This window comes from Pestalotiopsis fici (assembly GCF_000516985.1).
Source record: "Pestalotiopsis fici W106-1 unplaced genomic scaffold PFICI_Scf_13, whole genome shotgun sequence".
Taxonomy (NCBI): domain Eukaryota; kingdom Fungi; phylum Ascomycota; class Sordariomycetes; order Amphisphaeriales; family Sporocadaceae; genus Pestalotiopsis; species Pestalotiopsis fici.
Window position 1 is genome coordinate 953,205 of NW_006917103.1, and position 23,873 is coordinate 977,077.

The window sequence follows — 23,873 nt, forward strand, 5'->3', positions numbered from 1 at the left end:
ATTTGACAAGACCAACTTACAGGAGGGAAAGGCGTGGTGGTGGGTGGAGGAGGAGGAGGAGGGCTGGGGCTCGGGGGCTGCAACCAGTTAGCTTCGAGTCTACAACTCAATATGAATATTGAAACTCACGAAAGGAGCCGGAGAGGGGACCGGGCTGGGGTGAGGAGCCGGAGCCGGAGCCGGGGCGGGGCCAGGGCCCGGAGCAGGAGCTGGGGCACCAGGAGCCTGGCGTCTCTCAGGAGGAGGAGGAGGGCCAGGAGTGGGGACCGGAGGGAAGGGAGTAGGGATCGGCGGGGGCTTGAAATCATAAAGTCAGTACAAAGGCACGAATTCGGCTTCAAAGGGAATTCTGCTTACGAAAGGAGCCGGAGAAGGGAAAGGAGCCGGAGAAGGGAAAGGCGCCGGAGGCTACAAGTCTTTATTAGCATTCGCTTCTTGAAATCATTCATGTAATGTAGGGGGCTCTTCATGTCAGATGATGGTTCTCAACATTCTAAGAAAGAGATGAACCAGGAAGTTGATTCGATTATGTAAGTAAATCAGAAAAACGGCCGAGTTCTTACAGAAGGAACCGGAGCGGGAGCGGGAGCTGGGCCAGGACCTGGGGCAGGTGCTGGAGCAGGGCCCTGAGCAACGGGTGCGGCAGTGACGAGCGCCGCGAGGGCGAGAGAGAGAATGGCGAATCTCATTTTGGCCGATCTGATAATACAGCAAAAGAAACTGATTGTACACCGTATTTTTTGGTTGGGCAGCGAGCGACAGTCGAATGAGTGATGCGGCTGATGAGAGAAGGAAAAAGATTTCGAGATTTGGTTGCGATGTTGAGGTCTTTATGTATCCATCTGATCGTGTTAATGATATGGAGTCCTTGCGAGATTGCCCTCTAGCCTTAATTCACAGTTTAGCGATTGCCTCTTTCCTATGCCATGCCATGAATTGTTCCTGGATCGAAGCAGCATCTCGCCTGTATTGTTCAGCAATGCCGCGTCATCAGGAACGGGTCTCTGAGCCGCTGTACATCACATGTTGGACGTATCTGGAAGCTTGAAGTTGAACTTCAGCTCGCAGCCGCCAAAACACTTCTCCAGAGTGGAAGTTTTTCTGCGGCCGAAATGGTGCAATCTCGTCCGAGGCCCCAAAGCCGGCTGCATGCCAATACTGTCGTGATAGGGACTCAGTCCAGAGAGAGCAACTATATGACGGTCATCCTGGGGAAACATGGTGGACAGGGATCTCTGAAGGCGGCTAGACGGGATTCTCCTCCTCTGTACACTGTTTGGACAATGTGGTCACCTGTATGTCTGATGTCGTGATGAAAAGTGCCTAGGTAGTGTGCTGGGCATCTGATAAACAGCCGCAGGGTCACTACGACACTAGGCACGCCGGTAGTGAGTGCCCAAGCTGCAGTGCTACAGTGTCAACATAAGGTACCGTACGTCAGGTATTCTCCGATGTTGGTTCCTTGGCCCACCGGCATTTGGAGGTTGCATGTTTTGAAATGTCCACAGATGCATCGACATTCCTCGAGATGCCTTCCAGTATAACGGGTTGCCAAATTGAGCCAAGACATGGGCCGGTCATGACCCGCATCGTTCCAGAAACCCGGTGCCTGTGGGGCCGGGAAGTGGGCGTCTTGCATAGGACCAGGGGTATACTGGGGGTGGCTTATTCTCACTTTCAGACGATGTGCTCACCTACCTGCCCAAAGAACGCACCACAGCCGCGACCGAGGCAATATACTTCTTCCTGTACTTCTGGAAGGGTCCAAGACAATATAGTAGGTGACGCGGCTTGAGCGCCCAGGGCGACTGGTCAGAGTCACATTCCAGCCACATCTCTCGTATGCGGGGAAGTTCGCATAGTTGACCGGCGTCGACTGACGGTCCAATCACGGCAGCTGAGGAGGTCCTTACCATGCGTTGCGATCATATTCCAGCATATTAGATCAGTAGTATGCGGAATTTCCCGCTGTTGGGTCATCCATAACCATGGCTGACACGAACGAGCGATCGCTGATGAACACGCTTACTCAACGACTGATGTTTCCCAAAGCATGTAAGGTGACGCAAGCTTCATCATCTCAAAAAAATAGAAGAGAGCGGCAGCGCGCTGCAATCTAGGTTAGGAAGTTGGATTTTGACTGACTCGATTGTTTGAGCTCGGGTAGGTAAAAGAGTTGGGTGAGGTTTCTAGTAGTTGACGTTTTGTTCTGTTTGTTTGTATACAGGCCGTTCTATCCATTCTAGCCGCCGAGGCTTGTCTTGTCCCCCACCACTCATATGACGACGCCGGGTCTATACTATTCGTTGCGGCAAGAGATTTTGTTCGCTTGAGTTGCCCACGAAAGCGAATATAATACAAAGAGACATGGGAATATAGAGCAATATGGTTAGCACGCGAGAACAGGCCAAAAAGCCCGTGCTTTTTCGCGATATCGCATATGCAGAACCACGGAACCGGGAAAGTCGAAGCGCATGGACTCATTTCGTCTCATTGTCGAGCCCAATGAGCATGTTTCTGACGACAGCCTTGCTATCAGCGCCTTCCGCTTTCGTTGATGCCTCAATCCACTTGGAGAGTTTGTTTCGAAGTGTTTCGACGTCGGCACTCCTCACGTCAAAGGCTCTATCCTCGCAGGCCAGAACAACCTCATCAGGCTCCAGGGCATTGACGCCGCCACCATCCCTGATCATAGCATCATCTGTAACAATTCTGCCAATGGCTTTCTCGGCCTTTGCTGAAGCGAACGGAGGATCGATACCTGCTTTATCCCAAAGGCTGTTGGCGAGATCCAGACATCGCACGATGTGGCCAGGCGCAAGCTTGTTGAGCGCGGATGGCTCCGTTGCGTGCCGTATATTCCGTATCGATGCATCTCGTCTCTCTTGCGCATTGCTTCGCAGCTTCTCGATTTGTTTTGGGATGCGGCAAGTGTACGGGGTCAACTTCGGAAAAGCCAGTACGACGAGCGGCGTGAACTCGCCAAAAACCAGCAAAACCAGGCCAAAGACTGGCAAGCGGGACAGGTCGTGCCGGGTTCGCTCCCTCAAAAGGATTGCAGCCCTGGTAGGACGTACTTTTGTATCTGATGAGTCCTTTAGACTCGCCGGCGCATCTAGACTGTTTGACACTTCGTTCAGCAGCTTTCGATTTGTGTTGATAGCCTTTAGTCCAGCTCTGTAGAATGCATAGTACGTCTTGCCAACGCTGAACAGGTAGCTAAAGAGGGACGCCTCTGGATCTCTAGTAGGAACGTTCAATGGCGGCGGGCGCGTGGAGGCAGGGGGGTTCAACGTGGAGGAGAGAGCGACGTCGGGATCGAGGGTCGCGGTCGCGGTCGAGGTAGCATCGAGAGGAGTAGTTACAGCTTCACTACCGACGGTGCTGTTTTCCTTTTTGGATTCGGCGGCTGCTGAGGAGCTCGAGGCACATCGGCGGTAGACGCGCGAGGGCGCACCGTAGCTCAACTGCCGGCACGGAGAAGACAGCATCATTGTCGTCGCCCGACGCGAATAAAAGGCGGGATGTGCCAATGGCGACGTGGCGCGCAATAGGCGCCTTCCTGTTTGACTGTTCATGGTCGGCGATCTAGCTGACTGATTGACTTGTTGGCAGTGTTGCTACTATTGCTTCATGGCGTTGTGTTCTCGTCGTGGTTGTTCCTAGTAAGCACGCCAACTTTTTTTTTTCCCGTTCCCTTCTCGCTATTCTGTGCTGTCGCAATTGATTGGTGATCAACGACGTCAGGACACGACCATTTTCCAGGGGATTTTCGATCAGGGCCTCCAGGGGTGGCGGCGCGCTAACAAAATCCGGGGTAGCATCAACTCAACAGCGATGCGTCACTGAAACCACACCAGCAGAGGAGTAAAAAGCCCACCAAGCCTCGGCGCTCTAATGACCAAGCTTATCCGCACACACACAGTTCACCCTGCCCAAGATCCATCCGCAACCAAAGTGCCACATGTGATGATACCGTATCAGTGCAACGGTCATTGATCTCACGGGAGAAAACGTTTTGCAATCAAATTATTTTCCGTCGTTGTTTCGGCTTGACGCCATGTAACCAAAAACAATAGGTTGTCCCATTGCCTTGGCCCTATCTTCTCTGCTACCTATCCTACGACTTCTGCCCTTCGGAATGCTACCACACGCTCCTGTACATAGCGGCATTATCGATCCCTTAGAGCTTCGCCGCGCCCGTCAAGAAAGCAGTGCACTCAATCTCAACCAGAGAATTGAAGGGCAACTGGTATACGGCAACGCAAGTGCGACACTGACCAATCCCTCTGATTCAGCAAACACATGTCATTTGTCATTGATTTTATTCTTGGACACTTACCGGCTTCACATCTTGGGTGAAGAACTCGTCGTATGCCTCGTTCATGGTGGCAAAGTTGTCCATGGTGGTCAAGAAGATGTTGACCTTGACGACATTCTTGAGGCTGCTGCCCGCTTCCTCTAGGACAGCCGACAGGTTTTGCAATGCGCGCCTCTGTCGCATGAAGCGTCAGTACACAATTAGTCGACAAGACACAATTCTACCTCCAGAACCATGGACTTACAGTCTCTTCCTTGACACCTCCCTCGACCAGCTTGAACGAGGCCGGGTCGAAGCCAATGTTGCCGGAGCAGTAGACCATGCCATTGTACTTTACTGCTTGCGAAAACTGGGGCAACGGCTTGGGCGCCTTGTCCGTGTGTACTCGCTCAATTGATGCCATGGTTGCCCTTTTCTGTTGTTTCTCGCGATGCAATGTGTGCCGTCGTTGATACAACAAGTGGAAGATGGATTAAAGGTAATATCGAAGATATCTTGGAATCGCGCTGTATAGTTGCAGGCAGCGATGAGATATGCAGTCAAAGAGCTGACAAATAAGTATTTGGCTATCTATCGTAGCGGCCGCGGGGTAAGCCGTTTTCACTACGGAGGATCCTAGACAACAACGGTCGGAGGTGAGCCGTAGTGGTCGGTCGTCGTTTGCCATGCGAAGGGCGTACGGAGAATTATCCGGTCGCTGGTGCTTGCTTACCTATCAACGTCCCCAGAAACATCGCTCTGGTTAGCATAATGCGACATGATTGCAACAACCATCTCGCAGCACAACTATTCAGTAATATCAACAAAGACCACGGCAGTCCATAATCCGTACAATAAAGCTCGTTTTCCACCTTATTCACGAGGTTGCCACTAGAAAGCTCACGATTGAGGAATATACTTGGTCATGATGGTTGTCTACGCTTGTTCAAGGGGTTCAACAAAGACTCATGCTAATAGTGCCCGACAGGAGACCTTTGGGGCCCGCAAATGATATTTTGAAGCTTGCAAAAGAGGCCTATGACTCGTGAAAGCTTTTCAATTATGGCGATGGCGCCCAAATGGTTCTTCATTGCCCTGATCTTGGCTAGGCCCACAAGAGCATGGTCCAGGTACTGTACCTGCACTATGTCGCGCCGGTAGTGTGCCTGTCCACCGCCTAGGGCAATCACACAGAGGTCCCCTGGTTCAATGAGCGTTTGTCGGCAGAGCTTCAGTTTTTTCCAGAAAGCAAAGTTGCAACTCCACGTAAAGTCACACTCTTCGCCAGAGACAAGATGGGAGACACAATACCGACCTCACTGGCCGAGCAGATATCGGAGAAGACTTCAGGCTTCATCCAGTCCAGCAGCCACCGCGATCTCCTCGATATTGTGGATTCTTTGCGTTCGAACGGCGTCAGTCATTATGTTGACCTCCCACAAATCATTGTCTGTGGAAGTCAGTCCAGCGGCAAATCCTCTACGCTAGAAGCCATCTCTGGCATTCCCTTTCCCACGGCAGAAGGACTGTGTACTCGTTTCGCGACAGAGCTTGTACTTCGCCGCGGTGATAAGCCTTCAATCAAGGTCCACATTCAGCCTGCCGCAAACAGGACGGAGGCGGAAAGGATCAATCTCGCAGCTTTTGCAGAAACAGCTACGAATGAGGGTGAATTTCACCAGATTATCGAGTCTGCCAAGGGTGTCATGGGGCTTTCAGAAGATGGAGCAAAGCGCTTCAGCTCAGATGTTTTGCGTATCGAGAGTACCTCTCCAATGGCTCCAAATTTGACACTCGTAGACCTGCCCGGTCTTTTTGGCGCTTCTGACAATTACCAATCAGAAGGCGATGCCGAGATGGTTCAAAATATGGTCACGTCCTATATGAAACAGCGTCGCAGTATTATCTTGGCAGTCGTGACTGCGGACAACCCATTCGCGAACCAGCCCGTCACCAAATTCGCCCGGGACATTGATTCTGCAGGAAGTCGGACGCTTGGATTGATCACGAAGCCCGACCGGATTGACAAGGGTTCTGATACTGAACGGTACTATCTAGAGCTTGCTAAGAACCAAAATGTCAAGCTTACCCTTGGTTGGCATGTCCTACGCAACAAGGGCCACACCACTGCCAGTGACACAATCGAGGAACGCGATGAAAGGGAAACTGAATTCTTTCAAAACTCTGTCTGGAATGATTTGGATCCGTCGCAGCTCGGAGTTGAACAACTGCGGGGCCGCTTGAGAACTGTCCTTTGGAATCAGATCCAGAAGGGTTTACCAGATGTCAAGTCCGACGTCCAGTCTGGCATCAAGGATTGCAAGCAAAAGCTAGAACAACTCGGTGATGCGCGGAGCAGCAGGAGGGAAAAGCACACGTATCTTCATGAAATCAGTCGTCGCCTGTCTGTCTTGGTCCGAGCCGCCATCGATGGCGTATATACTGGCTCCTTCTTCGAGGTGTATCCCAACCAAGAAGACACATTTGATCGACGTCTTCGTGCTCAAATCCAAGCCATCCTTGGGAGGTATTCGGAAAAAATGAGCAAGGATGGCCATGCCTTGGAGATTGTTGATGATTGTCAAGACCCATTGCGATCGTCTAAATTCATGCATCGAGAAGAATATTTGGACATCGTAAAGACCTCCATGTATGAGTGCCGCGGGCGCGAATTGCCGGGCACTTTTAATCCAAGTAAGCAACTTCCATGTCATTTCTCCCCTTTTCAGGGTTGTCTCATAAGCAAACATCGCCCAAAATGTAGCTGCAAGAGAGCCGACTCAGACAAACTGATTCAAAGAGCTATTGCAAACTCATTCACCTATCCGAATAGGCAATTGCTGACACATGTTGTAGTGGTAGTGGCTGACCTGTTCAGCCGGCAATGCAAACCGTGGGAACACATCACGCATACCTTGGTCGAGCAAGTCCACGAGGCTGCCACCAAGACATTTGACAAAATGGTTTCTGAAATATGTGATGGAAACACACGAGACCGCCTCATGAAGGGCCTTATTCAACCTACACTGTCTCAGCTTCGAAAAGAGGTCAGAGATAAAGTGGACGAACTCATGAAGCCCCATCTCGCCATTCATCCCATCACTTACAACGACGACATCACAAAAGGCGTCCAGGAGATCCAGACTAAACGCCACGATCGATACTTCGATACCCTTTCGATGAAAGTCTGTGGAGAGACAGATGCCACTGCCACTGAAAAAGTTTCCGGCACGTATTTGAAAGCCTTGTTGGTCGGATTGAAGAGTGGGACTCGGCCAAATGTGGAAGAGGACACGGCATCTCTTGCCGCTGATGTCGCTGCAGCATATTATGAGGTATTCAATTCCACCGTGAGCCGGGATTATTTTATTCCTTACCCAGAAACCTGATCCTTCGCAGATTGCTTTGGAAAAATTCGTCGACGACATAAGCGTGAACGCGATCGAGGTCTGTCTTGTGCAGGAGCTCCCTGAAGTGTAAGTCGTACACTCACCCAACAGCATATCTACCTATCCATTCGCCACGCCTATGAGTCCACAGCTGACGCGTCACGTATAGGTTCTCTCCCGCCGTGGTATGGGATCTCACCGACGAGGAGATTGAGCAGTTGGGCTCCGAGGCCGACTGGACCATCACCGAGAGGGCCGAGCTGACCAAGAAGCTGAGTGTTCTCGAGCAGGGTCTCCGAGACCTGGATGCCTTCACGGCGAGATCTGGATCACATAAAACCTTGGCGAGACGATCGAGACGCGATTGAGTATGCCCAACCGAGGGTGTGCATTCAATGGCCAAGATACGGAGAAGTCCCTTTCCCGTTCGAGGGCGGCTAACACCGGCGCTTCAACGCTATTGAGGCGTGGATCGTGGAAATCATGGCTGATAGGGGCGGAACGTTACAGCCAATATCGTATTGAACTAGGGTCGCGATGTTTTTGGTGGCGTTGTGGCAATTGTGATGGGGTCTCGGCCAGCTCTGAAGGGACCATGGGCGGCACGCTGTTTAGAAGCAGCCGCCCTCGCTTGATGATGTTTGGTGGAGGAGAATTTGTATTCCGCAATGCTTGATAGACGATGGTAGTGATGGACCATTGATGACTGTGAAATCCATAATATGGACAATTTGATACCAAAATTGAGTTCCTACTCCGGCAGTTCTAGCCGACAGACTATAATTCTGCTTGCTCAGCCTCCCCCGGCTTACAACGGGCACGGCGCATCACGAGACGGTCGGTCACCCCACGTCCGGCCGGCAGCTACCGATCAATTTGTTGACAACGCCAGCTCTATCATTGCTAGAAGATTCGAATCGGTTCGAGAAGAAGTTTCAATTGTTTGCAATCAAAGTGCTACAGTCGAAGTGCTACCATTAAAGGCATGCGCCAGCAAGTCGCTCGTCGGTGGTCCAGATCTCGATGCACGCAGTGGGTGGGTACGGAGACTTTGGTAATGTTGCGTTTGGCGTCGCAAGGCACCAGGGTGCTGTCGTCCACGCACATGCTGCACATGGCACGAACCCACAGCATCCGAGTTGTCGAAAATGGTAAAGAGATACGGCAATGGATATAATGATTGGCCATTTTCATTTGACTGTATAAGGAGTCGTTTAGCTATCAATTGTTCAGTTTCCGTGACTATACTCATTGTTCAAATATGGGAAGCAAAAGATCTGCGTTTAGTGGACCTATTTTAGTGTATGCAATGTGCCGGGTCAGGATTTCCTTCTTGGCACATTGCAACTCATTCACAGGTGTCAGGATGTCCTCGGATCCGAGTTCAATATGCACACCAAGACATGCATATGGTCCAGTAAAAGTAAGTAGATGCGATTGCATCTCTACGACGGGAATAAAGAAGTCGGATTGGTCGTTGTTTTACGCATGGAACGACCGGAATGGAAGTGGGGTTCGCCTAACATGTAATGACGTATCATCGCGTTAAGCTTCACCATGGCACCCTCGTGTCACATCAGGCCACTGCTGCTTGGGCTGCTGCTGGCTGAGAGCTGAGAAGGCCGCGCTCCGGCCGAGTTGCTGATTGCCCAGCACCACAAGGGGAGTGGGTTTGAGGAGACGACTGGCATAAGCGAGCAGTCGTTCGAGTGCGGGATTACCACGCAGGCCACGTTCCAAAACAGTCAATACCCATCACGGCTCGGATCTGCCCTGGTCGTGACCAGAAGTCGACTGCCACCTGCGGGATTGACATGCCGTATAGAGGCCAAAAACGATGGTTCGGACTATTGCTAACCCAGCCGATTGGATCCCACCGACTGATTGACTGTCGGGATCATACATACATCCACACCCGCAACAGCTTGCATGGACCTGGCTTCCAAGCTAGCCTCTAGTCTTGCATGAGACGACCTTTTTACCTATCAACCTGTGCTAAGCAGCGCCATCAGGTTCCTGTTTACTATGCGGAGACGGTATTTAGTGTTTAAGAGGGAGAAAACTTACATATAAGTTGCCCTTGGCCTCCGTGAATCTTCGTGGGAGCTCTCTACTTTACTCCAAACATACATTTCAACCATCAGTGCAATTCATCTGCGTAGCTCGAGGCCGTGGAATCCATCTGGGACCTGCCTTTCACAAAGCCCCAGCTAAGCTATACCGCATCTCACCGTCATGGAGTGCGATAAGGCAACCGTGGACGAGATTCGTCCTTTCGGGACAGCTCGATCTACCGTCGCGGAAAAGCCTCTCTCGGAAGAAGAGCTCAAGAAGTACGATGACTTTTTCAAAGCCAGTCTGTACCTCTGTCTCGGCATGATATATCTCATGGAGAATCCACTTCTTCGCGAACCCCTAAAAAAGGAGCATATCAAAGCCAGACAGCTGGGCCACTTTGGTTCGGCTCCCGGGCAGATCTTTACGTATATGCACTTCAACCGTCTCATCAAAAAGTACGATCTCGACGCCATCTTCGTATCCGGCCCAGGTCACGGTGCGCCAGCTGTGCTATCTCAAGCCTACCTAGAGGGAACCTATTCAGAGGTGTATCCCGCCAAGTCCGAGGACCCCGAGGGCATGCAGAAGTTCTTCAAGCAGTTCTCCTTCCCAGGCGGCATCGGCTCGCATGCCACGCCAGAGACACCTGGAAGTCTCCACGAGGGTGGCGAGCTTGGGTACTCCATCTCCCACGCCTTTGGCAGCGTCTTTGACAACCCAGAACTCATCACGGTCACCATGGTCGGAGATGGTGAGGCCGAGACTGGTCCCTTGGCTACTTCGTGGCACAGTAACAAGTTCCTCAACCCCATCACTGACGGAGCTGTGCTTCCGGTCTTGCATCTCAATGGATACAAGATCAACAACCCAACCCTTCTCGCCCGTATTCCCCACCAAGAGATTGCGCAGCTCTTCAAGGGCTACGGTTGGGAGCCATACTTTGTCGAGGGTGACGACATTGAATCCATGCACCAGGCCATGGCCGGCACGCTCGAGCACTGTGTAAAGGAGATCAAGAAGTTCCAGAAGCAGGCCCGCGACTCGGGCAAGCCGTTCCGTCCCCGGTGGCCCATGATCATCCTCCGCACCCCCAAGGGCTGGACAGGACCCCGAAAGCTCAACGACCACTACCTGGCTGGATTCTGGCGGGCGCACCAAGTGCCCATTACCGACGTCAAGACCAACCCTGCCGATCTCAAGGTGCTGGAGGACTGGATGCGCAGTTACGAGCCCGATCGGCTCTTTGGCCAGGACGGCAGGATCTCCAAGGAGCTTCAAGAGGCGATTTGCCCTGCGGGTAACCGTCGTATGAGCGCCAACCCCGTGGCCAACGGTGGACTGCTGAAGAAGCCACTCAAGATGCCCGACTTTAAAAAATATGAAATCAAAGTGGACCAGGGCGGTGCTGTCAAGGCAGGCAGTATGAAAAACTGTGCCAATTTCCTGAGAGACATCATTGCGGCTAATCCGACCAACTTTCGCCTATGGGGCCCCGATGAGACCGAGTCCAACAAGTTGGCCGGGGTGTACGAAGCGGGTAAGAAGGTCTGGCTGGGTGAGTACTTTGAAGAGGACTCGGATGGTGGCAATTTGTCGCCCTTTGGCCGCGTCATGGAGATGCTGAGTGAGCACACCTGTGAGGGCTGGCTCGAAGGCTATGTACTCAGTGGTCGCCATGGACTTTTGAACAGCTATGAACCCTTCATCCACATCATCGACTCCATGGTGAACCAGGTAAGTTCTCACATACTATTTACCGAGGCGGTGTAATACTAACAGGTCGCAGCACTGTAAATGGATTGAAAAGTGTTTGGAGGTTGAGTGGCGTGCACAGATTGCCTCCCTCAACATCCTGCTGACTGCAGTGGTATGGCGTCAGGATCACAATGGTTTTACACACCAAGATCCCGGTTTCCTCGACGTTGTCTGCAACAAGAGTCCTGAAGTTGTGCGCATCTATCTTCCGCCAGATGGCAACTGCCTGCTTTCAAGTAAGTGTCACCGCATTTAAACAAATAGAGTAAAGTACTAACTAGCACAGCCATGGATCACTGTCTCAAGTCGTCCAACTATGTCAACGTCATCGTTGCCGACAAGCAGGACCACTTGCAATATCTCACCATGGAAGAGGCAGTCGAGCACTGCACCAAGGGCATTGGCATCTGGCCACAATTCAGCACTGACACTGGGGAGGAGCCCGATCTCGTCATGGCCAGCTGCGGCGACATTGCGGCCAACGAGTCGCTTGCCGCCATTGACCTGCTCCTCCAGAACTTTCCCGAGCTCAAGATCCGCTGCGTCAATGTCGTCGACCTATTCAAGCTGATTCGTCACGATGACCATCCCCACGGTCTCAAGGACCCGGAGTGGTCGGCCCTCTTCACCGACGACAAGCCCGTTATCTTCAACTTTCACTCGTACCCGTGGCTCGTGCACAGGCTCATCTACAGAAGAGCCGGCAGCCACAACGTTCACGTCAGAGGTAAGCCACGACACTTATCGCTCATGTCCCCATCTCCCATGACTAACCTTGTAAAACAGGCTACAGGGAAAAGGGCAACATTGACACGCCCCTGGAGCTGGCCATTCGCAACGGAACCGACCGCTTCAGCCTGGCCATTGATGCCATTGACCGCATGACGCACCTGCACAACCGGGGCGCGGCCGCGCGCGAGAAGCTCAAGAATGCCCAGCTCGCCGCTCGCAACCACTCGTACGAGATTGGCATGGATCCCGAGTACCTGAGTGACTGGAAATGGCCACAGCAGAAGGGCTTACTGGAGAGGAACAAGGAGCGGCTGGAGAAGTTGAACCTGACCTCGTAAATGGCAGGGCACTGGGCGGCTTTTGTGTTTTGGTTGGAGTCATTTAGATACGTGTCGAGGTTGTTTGGCAAAGTCTACCCAAGGGCCAGTCGAGGGCTCCGACTGTTCTGAGATCAGTCGCAAGCAAAGTATTTCTTAGCGTCATGAACAGACCTTTCCTTTTCTATCCATATCATGACTGTCTTCCAAAAAGAAATTGTCAGAGAAATGGCCACCACTGACTTTCTAGTCTACCTAGTATCTGCTACGTTAGTCGTGGATCAGATGAAATTGAAAATGCTGATGGAGTAGGCGGTGAGACTTGAATCGCCTGAATTTACAATAGTTCTGCCAAAAGTCTTGTCAAAGGCTTGGACATTGATCTATTAGTTTTGCTTACATGTTGACTCTCACATTGATTATGAACTTGGCGTGAGATAAAAGCTTGGCGAGTTGACTCTGATTCTTGGCATTCGGTGGCTTTTCATGTACAATACAATTGAATCAAGACTAGTAAATTAGGTGTGCAACAGAGGGTCAGCAAGTTGCATATGACAAGACATTTCTTGAAGTCTTAATTGGATCGCTTGAGTCTTGCAGAGGCAAGTGGCTAGGCATAGAAGCACGCAGGGAAGGGCGGAAAGGCGGCATTACGAAGTATACCTGTATATATAAAAAAATTTTTTTTGAATAATGGATCCAAATAATTTATTATTACAAAGCTTTTGGCTTATGGAAAGAATATCTCCTCTAGAATAAGCAAATTCTACTTTTAAAAGATTCCGTTACATATGGTAGGTATAAAGGCACTACTGCCAATGAAGTGATTTGCTGTATTTCAGGGCTACGACCGTATTCCTACCACTTGCTCTAGGACGGTCCTTTGCGTATACACACCTGGTCGCATATTCCTACCGGCCAAGTATGGAAACAGAGCTCTCACCCCCCGCCATGGTACGACATGAGCTCCTGTTTTCATGCACAGTGACGCTATTTCGGGTTTTATACCCTTACCAATGATCTTATTCATCCAATGAGGGGTTGGACTTCGACCGTAGATGCTGTGCTTGTGCGTTAATCAGCCGCAAGCATAATCGCTCTGCAGCCATGTAAAAGGACATTGCAGGACGCAGACACACATGCCTCCCGAACCTCTTATACTGTCAAACACTGCGAGTCTGACTATTCCAATCATCTTTCGAGAAGGTATGGCCACGAAACACATAAAATAGGACCACATACGCCAGTCGAAAATCATTTACTACAGGTTCTGTTCACTCCCTCGTTACTTTCTCATCATGGGCTCATTAAATAATATCCTAAGTAAACTCACTGAAGACTATGGGACCACCGGGATAACCATCTTCACCATCGCCGTCACTGTTATGGTGATGGCAATATGGATGACTGCTCAGTGGTACCGCCTCAGTCACATTCCGGGACCATTCTTTGCCTCCCTCACCAATATCTGGGCCTTTCGCGCTTCCATGAGTGGGCATTACCACGTCATTGTCCGGGATCTTCAAGAAAAGTATGGCGAAATTGCCCGAATCGCGCCCAATGATGTTCTGATTGCGGATCCCGATACTCTCTGGAAAATCAATTCGGCGCGTTCCGTTTGGGGCCGTGGTGACTGGTACGGGAGTATCAGGTCAGTCAACCCAAGCTTCACCATATCTTGAAGACACTGACCTTGATCACTTTTCAGATTCAACCCTCAAGGTGACACGGTCTTTACCGAGACTGACACGGCAGCACATGACAAGCGCAAGGCAAAGCTCATTTCTGGGTTCTCGGGCAAGGGTCTCGTGAATATTGAGGGCAACATCGATATCCAGCTCGGCATTCTGGTGGATGTGCTCAAGCGCAAGGTCAGTGGAGGCAATGGAGCTAATATTCTGGATCTGGGCCGCCTGCTCCAGCTTTTCCAAGTCGACCTTATTGCTCTGGCTGGTACGGGACAGTCTTGGGGTAATCTGATCACAGATACGGACCACTACGGCTATCTCAATATTGGTGACGATCTCTTGAAGTTCACCCAGTCAAGTGCTATGATACCATCTGGTAAGTGGACCCGCCTTTGTGTTCTGTTTTCGAAATACATGACCAAAGAGGCTCTTTCGTTTATTATCAAAGGCCTGCGGTTTTCATATGCGCGGCAATCATCAAAATTGTAACCATGTATCATGTGAGAATATCTGCCTACTAACAGCCCGCTCAAGTTCGACACGTGCTATTCTCTCCTCTATTCCTGCGACTATTCGGCCAAGATACACGTACTGGATGGCTTGGGTCCGTACTCTCATTACCCATGAGCTGTTTACCGCGCTGATAATATCAAAAGAGCCCTCAAAACTGCCGTGAAACGGCATACATCCGACATCAATGACGAAAAGCCACGAGATACAATGCTGGTAAGATATTGAATTCTAGACAGAGGAAGCGATAGGGAATACTAATAATGTTCCTTCTCACTAGGCCGAATGGCTCAAACACGACCTGTCGCCCTTGCAAGCGGAGCTCGACCTCTCTATCCAGTTACTCGCCGGAATCGAGACTTCCATCTACACCATTAGAGGGACACTGCTGTACTTGATGACCGCACCGCGGGTGTATAATAAGCTCAAGAGGGAGATTGCTGAAGGGATCCAAAATGGCCGCATCTCGACTCCGATCAAGGGTGACGAGGCAAAGAATTTACCATATTTGCAGGTATGAAACCCTCCAAAGTCGGCTCCGTGGAACTCTTGAGGTTGCGATTGAGGCCTGAACTAACGATCTATTAATACAGGCAGTCATCAGTGAAGGTCTCCGCATATCAACACCCGGAACCGCCGGCTTTCCCAAGAGGGTTCCCCCAGGAGGCGAGGTCATTTGCGGCAAGATGTTGCCGGCAGGAACTGATGTCCACGTGAACTTTGCCGCACTCATGACCAGCCGCGAGGTCTTTGGTGACGATGCGGATGTGTTCCGGCCCGAGCGCTTTCTCGAAGACGACGAAGAAACGAATACGAGGCGCCGCAAGGTGGTGGATCTCAACTTTGGTTTCGGTCGATGGCTATGCCTGGGTAAAGTCCTGGCACTTTTGGAGATGAATAAGATTTTTGTCGAGGTGAGTTGATCATGGCCTGTCACGACATCTGTGTGATGTATTTACTTACGAACCTCCTCATCCAGCTGTTGAGAGTCTTTGATTTCCAGATTGCAATCCCGAAAAGCCTTGGAAGCGCGAATCAGCTGCCACGTATTTTGTCAAGGACTTTGTGGCTCGTGTAACATGCGATCCGATTGGCTGAGGTGTGATTGCTGAGACTTTGGTGCCTGGTACAGAACTGAGACGTCTTTATATAGTTCCCCTTGTCAGTCGGGCCAAGATGATGGTCTCATCTTACCCTCCGTTTACACAGCAGGTCAGATTTGTCGGATATTATCATGGTAGATAATTGGTAGAAAGATGTTATTGTACATTAAATGCCATCATTACTGCTCGCTAAATCATTTTCGTACTCATCATGTCGCTATGGAGTTTTGCTCTCAACCTGGAACTCTTTTGTCACCTTGATCGAGGCATTTTGATTATGTTCGGGCCCGAGAATGGACAATTCACTTCCACTGTCCCGTTCGGCAGCTCCTACTGCGAACGCGTCCTGTTTGGATTGATGAATATCGCTGCGCAGGACCAACTGCTCATCCGTTGCCCGGCTGTCCCGTCTTTCGTATCGGTCGCTCGTATTTGTGTTGTTTTGCGCCTTGAGCTCACTGCCCCCAATGGTGTGCATGGCAAAGACGCCGCCGCCGCCGCCCCCCGCGTTCTTGTGCTTCATCCATCCCGAGTTCCCGCTGGCACTGAGGTCTTCTCCACTGCGACGGCCGCTCATCCACGTACCGAACCAGTCCCGGTACAAGGGTCGACACACGGGGATGCCGACGCACACCAAGGTGGTGCAGAATTCGGCAGCGTGCCAGATGATGATGCCAACCACATCCTTGAGGTAGTTTGGGCTGCCCAGGTTCTTGAGCTCAATCGCCCGCTTGATGCCGCACGCACCCGCCAATACTCCCAAGCTCATGGATATGCCAATGATCATCTTCTCCCGTCTCGGCATATTCAAGTTCCATAGCAGCCACCAGGGGAAGGCAGCATAGAAGAAGTCGACAATGACGGACCAGCACCCAGCGTATGTCGAAATGTGACCCGGGTCGATCGGACAAGTACCGTCGAGTCGTCGGTCCCACAGATACGCAACGGGCACGCAAGAGAACCAAAACACAAAGAGCGACGCGACAATGGCGGTGGCGAGGAAAAAGTTGGGGACCCAGATGGCGACCTGGTCGCGGCGCGTGGTGACGAGTCGGAGGAGGAAGAGGGCGAGGGAGGTCTTCGATAGCGCGGTGCCAAAGACGAGCACCGTCTGGCCTATGGCCGAGTATAAAATGGCTCTCGTTATGTTCTCCATGCCGTCCACGGTACCCTTGGCGGCAATGATCCCTGTCATGTCTTGACCGAAGCCGTAGTAGGATGCTATGGTCAACATGACATCGTATATTAAAAGAGAAACCTGGTGTCAGATAAAATTAGTGAACCTGATTGCCAGCCATGATGCAATGAATCCTAGGGGTTGTCCCTTACAAAAGAGGCATTAAAAAAGTGGTCGTCGAGTCCGTAAGCCTGGACAACCTTGATACGTGTATACAGTCGCAAAACAACAAAGATAAATGCCACGCTCGTGAACCCCCACAGTAGCCCCAGCATCATGGGAGCATCTCCACCGATTCCGATCATCAACGAGTTGTCCATCTTGGTGACAAGGCGAGACTACTGGCAAGCAGCCTCCAAAATGAAAAGGGTGCAATCTTGAAGATTGCAACAACAACGATTGCGTCGCTGGCTTGTTAGAGGCCCGTCATCGAGGGAAAGAAAAACATGAGAAACAGAGAGACATTCAGTAACAGTGACAAGAGGAAAACCTGCGTTCAAAAGGGATGCTGAAACAATTATACCTGGTTACAGTCGCCGAAGTTCGAAAACTTTATTTGTGCCATGACTCGGAAACTAAGATGTCACAGTCGCAGTCCAGCCCTTGAGATCTAACCCAAAACTCCTCTCTGCGATTAATTTTCCTCCCTAGGGTCAAGAGTCAGCTCGAACAGCCGGACTGTCATAGAGTCACATCGCTGGCCGGGACGCGACAGGGACCGTGGCAGGGACCTGGGACTTGACAGGGACTTCTACAGGGACCCCTGCCTGCCACGCTGCTTGACACAGAGACACAATACGGGGGAAACCAGCACTTACATCTTCAGGTAATCATGTGACAATGGGGTATCAGATCTTCGGATCGGGTGGATTTTTCTGCTCTTGAAGAATGACCGGCAGCAGAATGCTCCGTAATGAGATCCACGTATGGATGGATTATAGAGATCTCATTTCAGATCTATTGGACCCTTATGCAAATATCTCATAGCTGCTAGTCATTTGAGTTATTATTAGTCTTCAGCCGCATTCCATCGACTATATTCCAGTGCTGAAGGCGATTCATGTGTCTGCCGCCTCCTTGACTCCTATTCTCTTCTGCCGAGCCCAATCGAAAATTTCTCTCATTCCAAGAAGCCGTTTGGGGATCGGCAGTCACTCACCTGTAAATTTGACCGACCAAGTCTAGCGGTTCATACGCCTCCTGCATGCCGAGGTTGTAGCCCGAATGCACTTTTACTTGCACTAGGGCATATTTGGAGTCACGGCAATTTTATGTCCAATTATGTCAACCGCTATCTGTATCATTGATATCTAGAGTCTCCACCCGTGACGGGCACTTGGTCCACCGGACTGACCGGGGAGCCTAGGGAGGTGTTCCGAACCCCTGCCACAATCTACGGGGGTTAACTCATAGTGCCCGGTTAGTGGCAGAGACGATGGAGACGTATCCGATCCTTGCTTGGGGTTTCGTGGCAAATTCATGGCATAACCCTTGGTAATAGGTAGCAGTGCGTGTTGTGCAGAGTGTAGTATACGAATAGTGAACGAGATATTGGCAAATGCTTGGATGGATGGGGGAGGGAACCATGAGGGGGGGAATGGCGATGAGTATACCCGATATATGGGCCCTATCCGAATTGGAAAACTCATATTACTCAGTCTTCCTGCTTCGAGTCGTGGACCTTTTTTGAACCTTATGAAAAGCCGAAATCATACCTACTATTCAGCGCTCGGACGGCAATACGACTGTTGTTCTGAACCTGCAGCCCGGCAGTAGTAATCCCATATCAGAGTGGACCAAACATGAACGGCAACGACAAGAACGCGACAGCCATTGTCGGCAGTCTCCCGCAAGAGCTCAAGAATACTCCAACGCTGCTCGTATTGCTTGTCCTAGTCCCCATAATCACCGGTCTCCTCTCCTACATAGTCGATTACTTTTCCTCCCCATTGCGGAAATATCCCGGCCCCTTTCTTGGACGTAGGTGCTCGAGGCTGAGTTCAGCCCACTCCCACAATACTGACAAGGCTTAGGATGGACGAATCTATATCGCATGTATCACGCCTGGCGCGGTTCCATGCACCTGGTTTCCAAGGACCTGCATGACAAGTACGGACCAGTCGTTCGTATGGCCCCCGGCTATCTGGACGTGGACTATTCGTCATTGATCAAGACATGTTTCGATGTTCAAGGAGTCTGGGAAAAGGTATAGTGATGGCACTTTTGGCTTTCGTTCTCCGCATTTTGACTTGTTTCTGTCACGGCTCTCCACTTTTCAACCCTGGTACACGTAATTTGAAACATGCAACTCTAAAGATCGGCAACTGACATGGTATTACATATCCAGACTGAATGGCACGGTGTCAGCGGCGCCGTCGTTGACGGAAAACTCTTCTATAACATATTTTCCGAAACTCGGGCAGCTGAGCATGCTAGAATCAAGAAGCCCATCGCCAAGTATTTTTCTCCAAGTGGAGTTGCTCCTCTTGAGCCGCACGTCGACGCGGTGCTGGCATCACTCTGTCGCATCTTGAGCGATCGGTTTGCTGGCGACGGCAAATTTGGCGATGCCTTTGACTTTGGAAAATGGGTGCTGTACTGTAAGTCTTCTCTTACTGCCTATGATTAATTGAAGAGAGGCTCACAGTTCATGTGTATAGTTGCTTGGGATGTCGTTGCAAAGACAACTTGGAGTCAACGAGTTGGCTATCTGGAAAAGGGATACGACTTTGATGGATCTCTCAATGTGTCTGAAAAGGCCATGGATTATCTCGTCACCATAGGCATGTATCCAAAGCTCGACAAGTATCTAGACAAGAACCCCTACGTTCGCATCGGGCCCCCGGCCTTTGGCAGCATCACCAACCTTGGCCTCGGCCATCTCATGGCGCGCATGAAGGGCGAGGACAAGCACGATCCTGCCAAGCCGGATTTCTTGGACCGCTACCTCGAGGCACAGCAAAATAACCCCGAGGTTGTCGACGTCTACCGCATCCTGTCGTACATGCTGGTCAACCTCGCGGCCGGTTCCGACACGACTGCCGTGAGCTTGCGCTCCATCTTTTACCTCTCGCTCAAGCACCCGCACGTCTACCGCCGCCTCGAGGCCGAGATCCTGGACGCAAACTTTTCCAAGTTGCCTGCTTCCTATGCCGAGAGCCGCAAGTTGCCATATCTCGAGGCCGTCACGCGCGAGTGTCTACGCTACCTGCCAGGTAACTGCTTCGCGCAGGAGCGCTACGTCCCCGCTGGCGGCCTGACCTTGCCCGATGGCTCGCACGTACCGCAGGGCACCGCAATTGGCTTCAATGCCTACGTGCTACACCGCAACAAGCAAGTCTGGGGCGCCGATGCCGAAGAGTTCGTGCCCGAGAGGTGGCTCCCGGCCGCGGGCGAGTCGGGCGAGGCCTTTGAGGCGCGGCTGCAAGCCATGAATAATGCAGATCTTTCCTTTTCGGCGGGCTCGAGAAAGTGCATTGGCATGAATCTCGGCAAGATGGAGGTTAGCAAGTCGGTGGCGACCCTGATCAAGCTGTTTGCCTTTGAGTTGGCGGACCCTAGCAAGGAGTGGACGATTCACAACAGCATCTTCCCGAGACAGTCTGGGGTGCTACTTAAATTAAAGGCACGAGACGGCACTTCCGAAGAGGTGGCTGCGATGGATGTAGACTATTGATCTTTGGTCATTTGAAATGTGCGCGATGTGGAATGGGGGCATCGTTCCACGATTTCAGGTAGAACAAGTCAGTTCGCGGTTATAAGCATCAGAATTTCGATAATGTGTGCTTCATTCAGGTTGCTAAAGAGGGAGGGAATATATCAGTGCTTATTCCTGGGTCGCTCGGCGGAATCCTCCCTGCAGCTGTATCAATGTCCCTATAAGACTTCATACGTGGTAAAACCGGTAGCCATACTTTTGTTGTTACAGCCATGCCCCAAATTGACCGGTGACGATACTCTCCACGCCCTCCATAGTTGTTCAGAAACAACCAACTCAAAAATGGTATTCTATACTTCGCCATCAAAAGCCATCTTCATGTTCCATGCGAAGACTATCCTGTTCCCCGAGTCAATCAAGATCATGATCGTCATCCTCATGAATATCATCCTCTTCATCATCGTGCCCCTAGCAACAACCAGAATGCTCATGGTCGATATCCTTGAAAGCACTAACGTCATACTCGCCATGGTTCGATACGTGTATTACCACGTGAAGGTTCGGTCGCCCAAGTCGCTTGGCAGTTCGCCAGACGCGGCCGAATACTTGATCGTGCCCCAGGTAATTCCTTTGCTGCAAGATACCCATTCCTGTCAACAGGGCTGTCCATTTGGGTTGGCATCGATCCGTGCCGAAGCCCAAGTCTCTGTAGCAGGTATTGCGTACATGGAGTTGGCGGCCAATTACCTCCAAGATTTGCTCATGATCTGAATGACATACTAAACACCTGCTCATCTTGGAGGAGCGCCCATCAATGCTCGTCCATGATCTGCAGTAAGGTTGCCCGTTGACGGTAGACCTGATTGTGCTTTTTGCCACTTGCCAGCCGTCCTGCTCAACAAAGGAAGGCCGTCCAACAGTAAACGTTATGTGGGGGCATTCGGTGAACTCGATGTCTTTGATGTTGAAGCCTTTCTCTACAACATAGCTGATTTCCTGTTTCTGTAGGAAACTGCCATTCTCGAAGTAGACCTCGCTCGACCATGCATATTCTGGGCCGTTGTTGTAAAAGTGTGCGATACCGCTGCATGATAGCTCTGGGATGAAGGCAATAGGGACATTGACATCGAGCTGCCGGCGGATACAGTCGAGGTGGTAGAAAGCAAGGTGGTACGGCATGCTTGGGTGGATGGGTGTGAGGGTATTGACCGACAGGGGATCGAATGGTAGGGATGAGAAGAACAGAGGCTCAGTCTTCGTATACGTGTCTGGAGTTTCCAAGGCTTCTTTGGGAAGAGCTGTGCCCTGAATGATGGACCAGATCGTATCCAAGAGGCGACACAAGGATCTAGAGCCCTGTAATTTAGGAGGCAGAAGGGTATTGTAGTAGGTGGGCTCTTGCGCTGGGTTGTGTTGGCGGCAGCCTCGGTCAGAGTGGCAGCAGACACATGGCGGATGGCCCCACCATTGATCACTCTCCTCGACTCGCGTAATAGAAGAGTGGATGCTTGAAGAGTTGAGCCCCTTCTTCGGGGAGTCTTCATCCATTCTTGTCGTTTACCTGAAAAGGCGAGATTGCAGCGCTTGTTTTCCGATTTCTATGTATGTTAGATTCTCGGCGCAGTGAATATGGTCCTTGAAAACATGAATATTGCGGTGATCTTGTTGTAAGAAATAGAGGACTACCAAAGAGAGATCAGATAATCAAGTGAAAGACCCCAGAGGAAGCAGGCAGGGAGCAATAGATCTTAAGTAAAGGCAATCGGCAATCTGACAATCCTCTGTTCGGGGCTTTTATGCGGCTTTGACATTTTCTCGGCGGAATAAACTCTTGGAGAAACCTTAACCATTTGATCCACAGGGTCTTGTTCTCTCTCTCTCCCCCTTCCTCTTCTTCTTCTTTTCCCTCTTTGCTAATTTCTCATTTATTGTCTCTTTCTCACCGCTGCCGTGCCATTCGGCTCCTCGAGCCGTACAATATCTATGACTTGGAGGGCGTCGACAAAAGCGAGATTGCTGATGAGAGAGAGACAATCGATGGCGATGGCCTAAACTGTATTTTGAAACTTTGACCACAACAGCAATGTGCCAAGTGACATGACAACCGCCTGAGCACCACTCTGTCCCCGGGAAGTTGAGAACCCAATACGAGACGCATTACAAAGCATCAGGCGAGAAACGTAAGCTTGAAGGCTTCAATTGAGACTAGTGCAAGCTCACTGGGGATGAAGGGAACATTGAGAAGCATTTTCGATTCATTAGATGTCTATATCGGCTTTAGAAATTGAGTGCCTTATGGCGCAGCAGAACGGGAGTGAAGACCAATGTCCTTGCGGTTCCTGGTGAACCAAGCACATATCCTTATTACCCTCAGTACGCGCTTTGCTTCACAACTTCCATCCATTCCCAACAACATTTTTTCTCAACTAAATATGCCGACACAACGCAATGCCGCGACTTCCGAAAGAACAGTAATGGCGAGAATGACCCGTAGAATCGCCAGGCCTGGACTCCCTGAGCAATTCGCGACCAGGCAGACCGCGCTCGCCTCGCGCACCAGGCGGGCCTTCAGAGCCGCTGCAGCCACATGCGCCAGCCGGGCCAGGGGGCCAGTGAGGCCAGGCGGCTCGTCTGGCTCTGGCTTTCTGACCTGAGGCTCGCAGCCTATCGTGAAGTCAACTAATGGACTGTTGAGATATTCAAAAGGAATGAAAAATGTTATGAAAAGTGCTGTTATTCAAATGCAATATACCTTTACGATGAATGAGCCCGAAGACTCACTATATGGTGAATAAACATGAACACCAAACCAGCCACGGTCTGGACAGTTAGACATAGTTTATTCCACCATGCTGTAGTATATACATCTAAAATCTCTCCGGTCGGGCTCATAGTGGTGGTGAAGCGGGCTTCATTGCTGCTGCTGCTGCTGCTGCTTTTGCTTTTGCTTTGATTCTTCTTTTCTTTCCATTTGGTACGGCCTGAAGAGGGAACCAAAAATGCAGACAAGGGAAAAATAAATTCCTCAGTGGATTGAAAGGGTTTAAACAATGGTATCCAATATCATGGAAACTGGTGTAAAAGCTTTGCCCCAGTATGGGAATTTTCTGTGGGCAATGGAGATTGTTTGTTTTGTGGAGAATGGAAAAGGAGGGAGAGAGAGAGAGAGAGAGGAAGGAAAGAAGT

At 50.9% G+C, this 23,873-nt stretch overlaps 9 protein-coding genes across 9 annotated transcripts in view; 4 read left to right on the forward strand and 5 right to left on the reverse strand.

Annotated features, from left to right (window-relative positions):
- Positions 1-689, reverse strand: part of PFICI_14704 (uncharacterized protein) — a gene marked incomplete at both ends in the record, with an annotated part of 1,286 nt that extends 597 nt beyond the window's left edge. Inside the window, 4 exons of the mRNA XM_007843285.1 lie at positions 21-77; positions 130-297; positions 358-408; positions 564-689. Coding sequence (XP_007841476.1) covers positions 21-77; positions 130-297; positions 358-408; positions 564-689 — 402 coding nt within the window. The remainder of the gene's footprint in view (positions 1-20; positions 78-129; positions 298-357; positions 409-563) is intronic.
- Positions 690-2,480: 1,791 nt separating this feature from the next.
- Positions 2,481-3,494, reverse strand: PFICI_14705 (uncharacterized protein; the record flags this gene model as incomplete). The annotated part of the gene is made up of 1 exon (XM_007843286.1): positions 2,481-3,494. The coding sequence occupies one exon, from the start codon at positions 3,492-3,494 to the stop codon at positions 2,481-2,483; it is 1,014 nt and encodes a 337-aa protein (XP_007841477.1).
- An 830-nt stretch (positions 3,495-4,324) lies between these two features.
- PFICI_14706 (RutC family protein) lies at positions 4,325-4,724 on the reverse strand (the record flags this gene model as incomplete). The annotated part of the gene is made up of 2 exons (XM_007843287.1): positions 4,325-4,495; positions 4,566-4,724. 2 exons carry the CDS (start codon positions 4,722-4,724, stop codon positions 4,325-4,327), a joined length of 330 nt encoding a protein of 109 aa, XP_007841478.1.
- An 871-nt stretch (positions 4,725-5,595) lies between these two features.
- PFICI_14707 (uncharacterized protein) lies at positions 5,596-8,057 on the forward strand (the record flags this gene model as incomplete). Its single annotated transcript, XM_007843288.1, has 4 exons — positions 5,596-6,994; positions 7,157-7,650; positions 7,700-7,776; positions 7,859-8,057. 4 exons carry the CDS (start codon positions 5,596-5,598, stop codon positions 8,055-8,057), a joined length of 2,169 nt encoding a protein of 722 aa, XP_007841479.1.
- Positions 8,058-9,924: 1,867 nt separating this feature from the next.
- PFICI_14708 (putative phosphoketolase) lies at positions 9,925-12,572 on the forward strand (the record flags this gene model as incomplete). Its single annotated transcript, XM_007843289.1, has 4 exons — positions 9,925-11,481; positions 11,534-11,738; positions 11,789-12,229; positions 12,289-12,572. The coding sequence occupies 4 exons, from the start codon at positions 9,925-9,927 to the stop codon at positions 12,570-12,572; spliced, it is 2,487 nt and encodes an 828-aa protein (XP_007841480.1).
- A 1,277-nt stretch (positions 12,573-13,849) lies between these two features.
- Positions 13,850-15,672, forward strand: PFICI_14709 (uncharacterized protein; the record flags this gene model as incomplete). Its single annotated transcript, XM_007843290.1, has 6 exons — positions 13,850-14,202; positions 14,260-14,615; positions 14,774-14,843; positions 14,896-14,965; positions 15,030-15,263; positions 15,343-15,672. 6 exons carry the CDS (start codon positions 13,850-13,852, stop codon positions 15,670-15,672), a joined length of 1,413 nt encoding a protein of 470 aa, XP_007841481.1.
- Positions 15,673-16,069: 397 nt separating this feature from the next.
- Positions 16,070-17,349, reverse strand: PFICI_14710 (uncharacterized protein; the record flags this gene model as incomplete). The annotated part of the gene is made up of 2 exons (XM_007843291.1): positions 16,070-17,110; positions 17,182-17,349. The coding sequence occupies 2 exons, from the start codon at positions 17,347-17,349 to the stop codon at positions 16,070-16,072; spliced, it is 1,209 nt and encodes a 402-aa protein (XP_007841482.1).
- Positions 17,350-18,831: 1,482 nt separating this feature from the next.
- On the forward strand, positions 18,832-20,705 carry PFICI_14711 (uncharacterized protein; the record flags this gene model as incomplete). Its single annotated transcript, XM_007843292.1, has 4 exons — positions 18,832-19,009; positions 19,063-19,235; positions 19,377-19,629; positions 19,690-20,705. 4 exons carry the CDS (start codon positions 18,832-18,834, stop codon positions 20,703-20,705), a joined length of 1,620 nt encoding a protein of 539 aa, XP_007841483.1.
- Positions 20,706-21,155: 450 nt separating this feature from the next.
- On the reverse strand, positions 21,156-22,235 carry PFICI_14712 (uncharacterized protein; the record flags this gene model as incomplete). Its single annotated transcript, XM_007843293.1, has 1 exon — positions 21,156-22,235. One exon carries the CDS (start codon positions 22,233-22,235, stop codon positions 21,156-21,158), a length of 1,080 nt encoding a protein of 359 aa, XP_007841484.1.
- Positions 22,236-23,873: the final 1,638 nt, after the last annotated feature.